At 49.4% G+C, this 12639-nt stretch overlaps 1 protein-coding gene across 1 annotated transcript; it reads right to left on the bottom strand.

Moving 5' to 3' along the window:
- Window positions 1-5236: 5236 nt before the first annotated feature.
- On the bottom strand, window positions 5237-7397 carry LOC123116946 (premnaspirodiene oxygenase-like). The gene is made up of 2 exons (XM_044537811.1): window positions 6846-7397; window positions 5237-6590 (listed from the first exon to the last, which is right to left on the bottom strand). The coding sequence occupies exons 1-2, from the start codon at window positions 7302-7304 to the stop codon at window positions 5523-5525; spliced, it is 1527 nt and encodes a 508-aa protein (XP_044393746.1). The 5' UTR covers window positions 7305-7397; the 3' UTR covers window positions 5237-5522.
- Between the last annotated feature and the right edge of the window lie 5242 nt (window positions 7398-12639).

Raw genomic sequence — 12639 nt, 5'->3', positions numbered from 1 at the left:
CCTTGCCAAGCAGAAGGGAAGTTCTTCCACTCCCAATGCATGCAGCCTATACTACCAAGCATCCCTGGGAAGGCCCTACTGGCATTCATCGCCAACAAACGGGTTGTATCTTCAGCAGTCGGCTCTCTCAAGTACTCAGGGCCAAACACAGCAATAACAACCTTGCAGAACTTATACAGGGACTCTAGGCAAGTAGACTCGCTCATACGGACGTACTCGTCAATGAGATCACCGGGCACTCCGTATACAAGCATTCAGATGGCGGCAGTGCATTTCTGATAAGAGGAAAACCAATCTTGCCAACGGCATCCTCTTTGCACTCAAAATAGTCATCATAGCCGACCACCCCCTCTCTAATACAGTTGAAAACATGCCTACTCATACAGAAACGGCGGCGGAATTTCTGATGTTTGAACAACGGGTTTGTTGTATCAAAGTAGTTCTTCCAAAGAAGGAAATGCCCACTCTCTCGGTTGCGGTTCAACGCCGGAAGGTGGCCCGGAATGGAGCCACGGAAAAATGGCCGCTGGCTGTTGAGGTGGTGATGGAGCAACACGGCAGCCAATATCTCCTCCTTGTCATTGGAGGACGAATCGTCGGAGTCGCAAAGAAAATTGTGAAAAAAAAACTCGTCAGCGGAGTTCATTTTGTACCTTGGCAAACTGTCGAACAGCTTGCGGGTGTCGGTGAAGGAGACGGTCGGCGAAGGGAGTCGCGGCACGCACGGACCAGCTAGCTGTCCTGCCGGCGTCCGACGAGCGTGACGGTGAGGATCTGGCCGGGCGGCGAGGCGACTTCTTGGTCGGGGGCGGCTGTGTGGTGGGTGGCGCGGGGGGTGGGAAGCAGTCGGCTCCCCGGCGGCAAGACGGCGGTGGCGGACAACGTGGGAGTGGGCGGTGTAGCTGGGCGGATGTGGAGGCCCCGGCAGCTGGCAGAGGCCCCGGCAAAAATGAGCGGCAGCGACGGCGACGACGAAGAAGGAGGACGAGGGTTGCTGTTGGATGGGGGAGGGCAATGTGACACAGACTAGCGAGCCCGGGGAGGAGAGAACGAGCGTGCGCACGTCCGTCGCGTGTCTGCGCCGACACAAATCCGGCTCAGAAATGGGCCGGGAATGGGTCGCCCGCGGACGAAAAGCGGACGCGCGTCCGTTTGAGTTGGCGCGTTGGACCGCCTTTTCTGTCCGCGCTGAACCAAACGGACGATGACGGATGAAACGGGTCACCCCGTTGGAGTTGCTCTCAGAGTGCATCGCCGGACATTTACGATGTGGCCACCTTGCTGGTGGCAACCAGAGCACCGGCTTCTTCGAGACAAGCCTCCTCAAATCAGCGACGATGGCGTGGAAGCTATTCTGGTGACTTAAACAACCTTTGTGCTTGAGCCTACGCGTGGATCGTCCAACAACGGCGATCGGTGTGCGTGTCCTTGCTGGATTATCGTGCATCTTTTTTTTCAATTGGGTTGTTTATATGTAATTTGATGTTTTTTTTAACATCAGTACAGACACAAGCGCTCATATACACGCGTATACATTCATCCCTATAAACGCACACACGCACACCTATCCCTATAAGCACCTCCGAAAGACTGGGCTGGCATATCATCTTGAGATTTACGAAGTCACCGTAGTCGCCTCGTCGTCGACGGGAACGTCTCCTCCCACTGAATACGCATCGCCGAAAATTCTGAAATAAATCCGAAAATAAATGCGAGTATCAGGATTTGAACCCTGGTGGGTTGTTTATATGTAATTCGATGTTAGAGATAATGTATAGAGTGGCCTTCTTTGGGGGGCCAAGTTTGCCAAAATAAAACGAAGTGTTGTACTGTCGCGTGCGCAACGTGCACCTTTTTTTCTTTGCACGCAACGTGTACTTGGTTTAAACTGTGGACCGAAATAATCAATGTGCACTCGCCATGTGCATCAGCATCGCCAAATAGTAGTATATAGAACAGCACTCAATGATTATATTCGACCCATCCATATGATTCTCGTACAATTACGTTCATTTATAGTGTTAGGAAATTACAAGTGAATATGCTTCTTTGGACTGGGCGGACCGCGCGATTCATAGTCTTGTGGTCGATTCTTTTAGCTGCCCTTTTTCAAGTTGAATACTTGAAATGTATATGCATAGGAAAACATATCTCGTGCTACCAATGAATGATATATATCGCTATACCATCATAAAAATTGTAGGATAAATGATAAAAAAATTAAGGAAATGACAATGATCTAAAGTATGGCATGATGAACTTTTTTTTGCAAAAATTCGAATAACATGGGACACATAAAATCAAAACAGGATGTATATACGTTTGGTTCTATGAATGTACACATTTTTAGCCTCTACTGTGAATACTATATCTCTTTTCCTCTTCGTTTTCAACATATTCTTTTCTTTTACATGTCTAGGTGCGAGCACATTATACCATGTTGTCTCTATGCCAAATTTCTGTATTTTTCGTTATAGTTTGTACCAAACATTTTATTGTATTATTTAAATGTTGGTATCATTAGACATGTCACACTCTGGGTATACGCAATATAGATTATAGCAATTAGTAAATATGTTCGCCTGAGAAAACAGATAGCACTACGATTATTTCTTCTGATGTGAACGCTGGGCACCACCGCATAGTATAAACCTATCCTTTAGCCGGAAAGATTATAGCTGCACGCATTACACATGGCCACATGGGGCACTGTCTACTGTGCATACAGCTAAGGCAGAGTCTATTTCAGAGACGGGAGTGCATGATTCCCCGGAAAGCGCTGTAGTACTACATGTTAATACCAGATCGGTCCAACCGTAAGAGTGTTAGTTACGTCGACCTACGATTGACCCAACCGGCAGCTAGGGTTCCATCTGTTTACTTAACGGTTTAAAGCCAGATTTCAGGCCTCATTGGGTATTTGGAGGATTTTTGTAGAAAAAACATAGGAACAAGAATTTCAGAGAAATTTTTTCCTATAGATACATGTATTCGGTTTGTAGGAAACGCATACGGGAATTTCGTAGGAATACTACTCATTTCTTGTCTTCTTGGAGAAATCTACACTTTCACTTAAAGCTTATTTTTTTGCGTAAGAACAAGGCAAAGACAATTTCCTTAGGATGGCAAGTATCGTCCTATCAAATTGCTATACTCTTCTTAATTGCCATATTTTGGTTTTCTCTAAACCCAATGAGGTCTCAGAGTGCAACACAGTTTGTAAGGGCCTTGTGGGCCGCCAGATCGGCCAGTGTGCTCTTTGTTTCTGCCCAGATTTCCCTTAGTTACTCGGACACTTCTCTTCTACTATTTTCTTATGATTTAATGAATCAGGCACTAAAATATCGTGCTAAAAGGAAAATTTCCAGTACGTCCAACACAGGCAAAAGTGCATATTGGCTTGTTTGGGACCTACTATTTCTATTTAACATGTACTTGAAAAAACATATGCCACTGTCACTTTCATCAAAGGCCATTAGATTTTCATCCAACGACTGAAAACAGATATGGCGTTGTTCATCTTCAACCTCCAGCTTCTTCTTTCTCATGTAGTCATTGGCCAACCCAAGCCTAACCGCCTACCTTCGCCCCCTGCGTCCAGCGGCTATCATCCTCCCTACCTCCTCTCGACCTCCCCCCACCACCATGTTGGCTGCTGCCTAACCATCCCTCTAAGCCCCGCACCACCGGTGAACAACTCCAGCGATCTCCCTGGATCCCCGCCCCGACCCCTAAGATAGATAATGAGACTGTTGCTTCCCCCCAAGATAGATAATAAGGTTGTTGCTTCCTCCTAAGATAGATAGTTGGACCGTTTCTTCTTCGACAAGGTCCGCCCTCCTAAAAAAATAAGTAATCAACGCAACAATTATTTTCAGGTATCTGAATAATAGCAAAACCGTTTGTTTTTTTGGAAGAGGCGAATATCATGTCAATCATGCATTGGCAAAAGGCCAAAATTGTACAGCAACAGTGCAACGCCCAGGTATACTTATCCCTATGCCCATGTGGCCATGCAGATGATTTTCGTACTCTTGCTGGCCATGCATCCTCGTGATTGTCCTCCTTCAGCTGCATGCACGCGAGGCCTACTCCTTTTAGACAGTTTAGCTACTTATCAGTCGACTGATTTTTCAGTTCGTGGTCGGACGATTCTTGAACGAACGCACGAGAAGGAAAGAGCTCACTGGAGATAAGGAAAGACCTCGCCGGAGAAGAGGAAGGGACTCGCCGTCATCACCCCAGTATCTATCTTAGGGTTCAGAGTGGGGGCGATGGTGGACGGCAGTGGTGGGGCGGGGGCGCACTTCGCCGGAGAAAAAAATCCAGTCACCAGGAGAGGTAGGGGGGGTGGGGGGGGGGCTAGAGGGATAGCCGGGGTGGCGCTACACCGACAGCGGGGGGCGATCCTAGGGAGGGCAGGGCGGCGAGGCGGGAGCAGGAGCGCCGCCGGCCGCGGGTGACGGTGGTCGGCGGTTCGGCCGGAGGCATGTTTGGCGGTCAGGGAGCTGAGGAAGAAGAAGATCTAGCTGCCACACGATTTTCATCCGACGGTCCACGCGACTGACACTAACTGAAAAATTCAGTCGACTGATCTGTAGCCTCTCCCCCTTTTAGAGGCCCTGGGCCGCTCGAGCTTGCCTGAACTAGGTAGCTGTACCTCTGCACGTGCCCACGTATGCATGCATGTTGATTACGCACGGTCCATCGTATGTTTTGCATCGTACTCGTAGCTACTTTCAGCTAAGATGGATTCTTCCCCTAAAAAAACTAAGATGGATTATGCAGACATGAACTTTTTCTTACTCTCTCCGATCATTTTTACTCCGCATACTAGATTTCAAAGTCTTTGAAGTTTGACCGTGTTTATACAAGAAACTATTAACGTTCATAAGACAAAATTGATATCTTCAGATCCATCATAGAATATATGTTCATATTATATTTATTTGGTATACTAAATGCACGTGAACTAGCAGTGCAGCGTCTAGCTATGTCAGTGTCGGTTCGTAGATGCTTTGCTGTTTGATTAAACCGATTGATCGAGCACTGTGGTGCATGAATCCTAAGTGATGTATCTGAATTTTCTGAACGTACGATCATATGATATGGTGATATGGTTATTTCGTGAAATATTACACGTATGTACCTCACCAAGTCACGGCCTCCTACACCGAGTCACTGCCGTGATACATGCGATATGTCCCCGGCAGGACAAACAAAGAACATAATAATGTTTCAAACAACAGCAGTACGTACTCCCGTACGGGAGTAACAACAATCCAATCATTCATGCAGATACAGTACGGCCAGATCGATCGGCCTCAAGTATTAGGGCCTCCATGGTTACACTGCACGTGACACACGTACACCACACACATCAACACAAGCAACGTACTCAATGATACTGTACACACGCGCGCGTGTGTGGGTACTAGATAGTAGATGGGGACGCACCGACGGACACACACACAGTGCATGCATCATTGATAGGTCGGTACGAGGCATGCAGCCAAACGTGGCTACGCGACGGCGGCCGGGACGAAGGGGGTGGCGAGGAGCATCAGCGGGGTGCGGCGGCGCACGCCGAGGCCGGGGGCCTCCTCCATGTCGACCTCGGCCACGCCCTCCGGCAGCGACCAGTCGAAGTGGTAGAGGAGGCCGACGAGGGCGAGCTCCATGCTGGCCAGCCCGTAGTTGAAGCCGGGGCACATCCTTCGTCCCGCGCCGAACGGGAGGAACTCGTAGCTGCTGCCAGTGAAGTCCACGGCGCCGTCCTCGAACCGCTCCGGCTGGAACTCCTCGGCGGCCTCCCAGTACCTGGGGTCCTGCCCGATGGCCCACGCGTTGATGACCACGCGCGACTTGGCCGGCACCGTGTACCCTTCCATCTCGCAGTGGTCGATGCTCTCCCGGGGCACCAGCAGCGGCGCCGGCGGGTGCAGCCGGAGCGCCTCCTTGATCACCAGCTTCAGGTACTGCAGGTTGCTCGCCTGCAGGTCGGCCTCCGTCACCACCGCCTTCCCCTTGAACGCCTCCCGGATCTGGGCCTGCAGCTTCCTCATCACGCGCGGGTTGCGCATCAGCTCCGACATCCCCCACTCCATGGCCGACGCCGACGTGCCCGTGCCGCCCGCGAACATGTCCAGGATGATGGCCTTCATCCTGCTGTCGTCCAGGTGGAACCCGAAGCCGCCCTTGTCCTGTAGGCCGATGAGCACGTCCACCAGGTTCTCGTCCACGTTCTCCGTGGCGCCGGCCTTGATCTTGTCGGCGCGGGCGGCCTTCCTCTCGGCGATGATCTCCTCAAGGATGGCGTCCACCGTGGTGTAGATGCCCTGGAGGCTGCGCTTCATGCCGGTGATGGTGGCGAGCAGGGTGGTCCACGTCGGGAAGAGGTCGGGGATGTTGAAGCCGCTTGCCAGGCCGACGCCGGACTTGATGGCCGCCATGAACTCCGCCGCGTTCTTCCGCTTCTTCCCGAACGCCGCACGCGCCACGATGCTGTTGGTGACGCTGTGGAACATGACGCTCAGGTTCACCGGCGTCGACGACCCCGCCTCGCGGATCTGCTCCATCCGCATCATCACCTGCATATATGTGTGCATGCATGCATGCATGCGTCAACACGAATCGAGCTGACGAACTAAACACTGTTCATTCATAAGTCTCAATCTTGTGGTGCCGGTATTTTTTTCACGCGACTGTTCTGTGTTACGTACTTTAACTTTTCGGCCGTGCTGCTAAGTGTAGCTGTGTTACGCACAGTACTTAACTACTTGTAAGTTCAATTATGGGATACTCTGGCGTTTTCTGTTGCCACGTTCAGATAGTTAATTAATTACTTCGTCCTCCCTGATGTGGCGGAAGGAGAGCACGCGCTTGGGGCTGAGGATCTCGGCGGCGCAGAGCTGGCGGAGCTTGCGCCAGTAGTCGCCGGAGGGGGAGAAGAGGATGTCGGCCCACTCGTAGCCGACGATCTCGCCGGCGAGGAGCTTGGGGCGGGTGGCGAAGTTGGTGTCGTGGGTCTTGAGCACCAGCCGCGCCGTCTCCTTGGACGACACCACCACCAGCGGCGTCTGGCCGAGCTGCAGCATCATGAACGGGCCGTGCGCGTCCGCCAGGTCCCGCAGCTTGCGGTGCGGCAGCACGTTCAGCAGGTGGTGCATGCTGCCGATCACCGGCAGCTTCCACGGCCCCGGCGGCGCCCTCTCCCGCATCGGTTTCAGGTAGACCTTGAGCACCTGCAGCAGGGCCACGGCCACCGCCGCCAGCACCAGCGACTGGACGTACAGCTCGTCCATGCCTCGTTACCAAAGCTCTCTGAGCTCACTCACTAGCTAGCTAGGGCTTATCACGAATGATAGGCGTAATGGTAGAGGTAGTGGTGGTGGTGATTGGTGGTGACTGGTGTGAGCTGCTCTGCTGCTGGCAAGGGGTATATATAGCAATCCTTGAGAGTAGGGGCAAGTGGGCGATGGGGGGCCGAGTTGGCCCACGTCACGATGGTGACGCAGCCCATGATGCGGGGCCATTAGTTTAGAGCGACCTGTTAACTTGGCAACACTGTGTGATGGTTATATTAGTGCAACGTTGTCTTCTCTAAGCTCAACAGTAGTATAGTGTTACTGTAAGGTCGAATAGACTTATAGACTACCGTCGCCACAGTGGTCCGATGGTCCTACCCCAACCTACTATATATATAGAATATATATATGCATATGCATGCATCCATATAGTTACATACTGCAAGTGGAAAGGTATAAGCATATAAATTTGAAGACTTTGCATTCCTCGGAAGAATTGTGTAAGCATATTGGAAGTGCATGGGACAAACGTACCAGCTATACAAGGTTTTATCTATAAAAAAACTATACAACAAGTAGCAACATAAACAATTTCCATCATTCTTGACTTACACAATAATCATGCATGCATCATAAAGTCCCTGTTTTTAGAGGATTCTAATGTTTCCCAGTTATACATGAGCCGATGATGTATAGTAAACTGTAAAACTCCGGTACTAGAGGATTCTAATGTTTCCCTGTTTTTATGCATGCCCCTAAAAAGCTGCCAACACAATATTTTACACTTGCAGTTTTTTATTCAGAACCTCAGAAAAAATTAGAGTAATATATACAAAAGATAAGATGAAACATGCTTGCTTGCAACAGAAATCCAGATTATCAACAAATCATCCAGTGAAATACGCCTTTCATCGATCAAATGCAGAAGACTGAGAGAGTCTTATGTAACTGTTTAATGTCGGCGAGTACATGAATCATATATGTCCCAAGTGGCAACCATGGGCGGCAAAAGGAACTAGCTAGCACACTTTAATTGGCTTCGCCTCATGAAAAAGCAGCATCCAACTTGGAGCCTAGCTTCACGGAACCCATCCTTCCCGGAGGAAGGAATCTCAACGGACCTCCAAAATCCAAATCCAGGGAAGACGCAAGAACGGCCACAAAGATGGCACAAGGCCCATGGCACCTAGTAAGAGATAAGAGATAAATGATACTCTAGCCCATCATCATCTAACTTGGCCAACTTTTTTTCGATAAAGGGCATTTTTATTAACTTCAAACGTAGCATCAAGAGATACAAATCATTAAGAGTATCACCCGGCCTCTGCATAACTAGAATGCACACAGCCAAACACCAATAGTCTGACAAAAGAACGTAAAATAGCCGACAATTCAGTAACAGTAGTCCTATAGACCGAGACTATGCCTATGTCAAAATGGATGGTGGACCGATCCGGAGATTACGCTGCCACCCATGTTGGGCAAAAACCTTCATAGCCACCTGCTCCAACCGCGTACAGACCACCTTGAATAATGGTTGGTATTTCGCTTGTTATAGTGTAGACCACGTACGAAGCAAGTACGCACAACGGACAATAACTTGCAGCGTAGAGACATTTTTGTTATTAAAAACCAAATCACTTCTACATAGCCAAAGCGACCATAATAAGGCATACTCTCCCATCCTTATTAGCGTTTTCAACCTATTTAAAATACCGTCCAGCCAATGATCAAAAATATTGGCAACACTCGTGGGCGGATACGAATCTAATTTGGCCAACTAGAACTCAGAGTATAGATGATGTCTAGTTCGAATGAGGCTGTGTATGAGCTAGCTTTTCGTACGTGACGAACTGACAATTTAAACTCTTTATTTTGCCAGTGCCGGGGCAATTTAAACTCTGTGATATTGAAGTATTCAAAAACAAAAAAGAACTAGAAAATGGCAACCTACGCGGTTTTGCCCGACACGCGTATACCACTGCCTGCTATTGGCAAGACCAGCTGAGGCCTGCGCCAGGATTTGATTCTGATACTCCATCTTTAGCCATGTCACTGCATGTGCTAAGTGCAGCTGCCTGCAAAGCATTAGTTGCACAGATACAATTACAACGGAGGTAATATGCACCAAGATAGCCGTCGTGATAAGTACCACGTGTACGCACATGTGTTCACTCGTGAAATTTAATCAAGTAAATAATTAAGGAGATACGAGTTTCCCAAAAGAGGCCTAAGAAAGACCCTAAAAGGAATAAAATACTAGATGAAGTAATTCTCACAGTCTCGGTAAAATACTTACTCATAACTTTTTTCACAAATGATATAACATTTGTTCTCCTAATCCTAACTAGTCCCTCCGTTCATATTAGTTGTCGCTGATTTAGGAAGTACAAATTGTGGTTATGAACTTATGATCACCGATTAAAAATGTGAACCCCTTTCACGCTCCACAACTTCAAATTTATGCTCATGTTTGATCTGAGTTTTTTTCGAAACCAAGGAAGAATACTTGCCTCATCCAATAATTAAGCAGAAGAGAATTGTTTGGTTAATTAATGACAAACCGGGCGAAAACTATAACAAACCGGTGAGCGGCACACATAGATATCTCACACACAACTTTGCAAAGAGTGCCTCATCGAGCTAGCACACGGGTATCATCGTCATCAGTTCTCCACAAACAGGTGTCATCGCCATCCCTAATCCCCGAACAAGCGGCCCTGACTTCACCGTGGACGAACGTCGACCCAACCCTCACTCCATAGGCCGTGTAGAAACGCATGAAGATCCATTTCAGAACTCGGCCACCCACATCGAGGGCAGCATAGCTGCGACCCTTTTCTTTTTTCGGGAGAAATACTTGCATTACTCAATCAAAGAGTTGTTACAGTCCTTACGAACGATCTCCAAAACATCCGGCGGACCAGACCCAAACCAGGTCATCGTCCTGCCATGAATTCTACCAAAACTAGCTAAGCTATCACTAGCTTTATTTTGTGAACGAGAGACATGAGTAACACAAGTATGTCTAAGAGTCATGAGATATTTAATCTCATTTACCACCGAAGGATCAGGAGCCACACAAGTATGTCTAAGAGTCATGAGATATTTAATCTGTGACCCTGAAGCAGAGATCCAAAGAAGAACTAAGCAAGACTGGCGCTGGCTTTTACTACCAAACAAATAAAACGGCTCTCGATTAAGAACGCCACAGTAGAAGAACAACCATTTACTGCAAAATTGCCAAATTTACTATCTTTTCTGTGGAGGTTTAAATCATATGAGGGTTTTTTTTGTGGGAAAATATCATATGAGGTATACCTTGTTTTTTTATAAAACCTTTGGGATAGCTTGTTTCCTTCTCCGGTCAGCACGTACGTCCAACTTGCAACGAATACGCGGGCTCCAAACCCCTGCCATCCGCACGTATCTTATCCTCCCTGTAGCTTTTGTGTTTAACCAGTTTCTTTTTTCTATTTTTGAGTAGATTGTGTTTATAACTAGTTTATCTACCGAGGTCTACCCCGCATCGAGAGAAATATAGCGTGCCTGTGTCACCGTGTCCGTGTGAGAATAAGATAGAGATGACTCATTTTTTGACGTGGTAAAAATATATGCTGAAAGTTGGTCCACGTGTAAATGTGAGAGGAAAATCGCTTTCACGCACCCCAAGACACATCCATCATGCACGGGTAGAGCGCTGCTGTCGGAAAGCGATCGCCGTTGTCTTGCCCAGCGGGTAACCGCCAATTAGCACGGTCCAGACCCATTAACGGGAAGCCAGGAAGTGCTACAGATATATTATATGGCTTAATAGCCATTAATTTAGATGAACGTGCCGTCGGTTAATGTCCAGATGACCGTCACAGCATGGAGATCACAGGAGGTCCCACATAAGCTGGAGCTTCAGCAGATTGGGCTCCATGTTGAGGGTGTTCCTCATACAGCGCGTCATTTTTGGGGGCTTTCGGCTATTGGTACTTTGATGGACAAGACCTTAGATGAGGATATCATTAGCCTTCGACGCCGTGGTGTTGTCCGGATTCTCGTGGCTATGACCAACACTCAGTTTTTGTCTAAAGACAAAGATGTTGCGGGGCCTTTTGTTGCAACAGATGTGCTGGTTAAGCTCAAGGGCTACGCCTTCACGTTCAGGAGGGAGCCAGCATGATACATTTCGGATCCTGACTTTGTCCCGTATATCTGGAAACGCAAGGGTGATGATGCTGACGATGAGAGCGGCACCAAGGAGAAGGACGATGAGATGGACACCTCAGAACAACCATCCAACCATCCGTCGTCTAGTGCTGCTCCGGTGAATAACATTAATGTGTCTCATGGTCTGTCGAGTGGGGGCTCTGGTGGTGCGACGGGAGGCGGTTCTGTGTTCTTGGCCGTCACTCCATTTAACTCCTCGTGGCAGACGCCGAGAGGCATGGAGCATGCCGCGGGTCTTCATAAATCCTCACGAGTGCACCGGCAGGAGTCACCTTTGCCTCATACACCACGGGCAATATATATATCACAGCCGTCATCGCCTTCTCGGGCAGCTACGTCGCCGCCCGCTGCCCTCCAGGCGATGCAGGCCACCGGCGGCTCGGCAGGGCACTCGGCCTCTCCTTCTGATAATGTACAATGAGCTGCTGAGGTGGCGTCGCAGCCGCCGTCGACGACACGGACGGCGCCGTCGAAGCTGGCTGTACCCAAGCAGGTGCAGGGAGCCGGCGGTACTCCGGGGCGCCCTGGTGCGCGTTTGAAGAACTGGCATCCTGAGGCTGGGGATGAGGCCGTCCAGCAAGCAGCGCAGTTGGAGCAGCGCATGCATACTACAGGAGGGCTGGATCATGAAGGACTACTCACGTATGTACAGCCATACAGTGTTGCCTCGGGTATTAAGCCATGTAGTGCATCGACGGGCGTGCATCCATGCAGTGCTGCACGCTCGGCGGCTCTTCGGACTCCTGTGGAGCAGGACGCTTCCGCTGCTGCTCCTCAGCATCTGACGGAGCCGGACGTGTCCACCTCTTCTTTCCAAGCTCCTCCCGTGGTCCCGTGGTCCCGTGTACTGACACGCCATCTTTACTGGCGGCGTCGTGTGAACTGGCGATCGAGGCTGCCGGGTAGGGGGTTGCTACTCCACCCTCGTCCCCTCCTCCAGCAGGGGTGCTTGTGCGACATTCTTCATTGGAGGTGACACCCACACACCGGAGTGGCCGTCATTTGGTGGCCGATGATGGTAGGACGGCCACTAACGAGGACTCTTTGACCAAGGTTATGCGACGTAAAGCAACCCAGAACCTCGACAACCAAGGTACTTCGTCATCACCCAAAT

Source organism: Triticum aestivum, chromosome 5B (genome assembly GCF_018294505.1).
Source record: "Triticum aestivum cultivar Chinese Spring chromosome 5B, IWGSC CS RefSeq v2.1, whole genome shotgun sequence".
Taxonomy (NCBI): Eukaryota; Viridiplantae; Streptophyta; class Magnoliopsida; order Poales; family Poaceae; genus Triticum; species Triticum aestivum.
Note: the sequence above shows the minus strand (reverse complement) of the source record. Positions and strands in the feature narration are given on the sequence as shown.

What these genes read in the sequence shown, in the direction of transcription:
- LOC123116946 (XM_044537811.1), bottom strand. Translation starts at nt 7,304, where the DNA reads ATGGACGAGCTGTACGTCCAGTCGCTGGTGCTGGCGGCGGTGGCCGTG. An exon ending in GCCACATCAGGGAGGACGAA is followed by an intron (nt 6,591 to 6,845) that starts GTAATTAATTAA and finishes ACATATATGCAG; the next exon opens with GTGATGATGCGGATGGAGCA.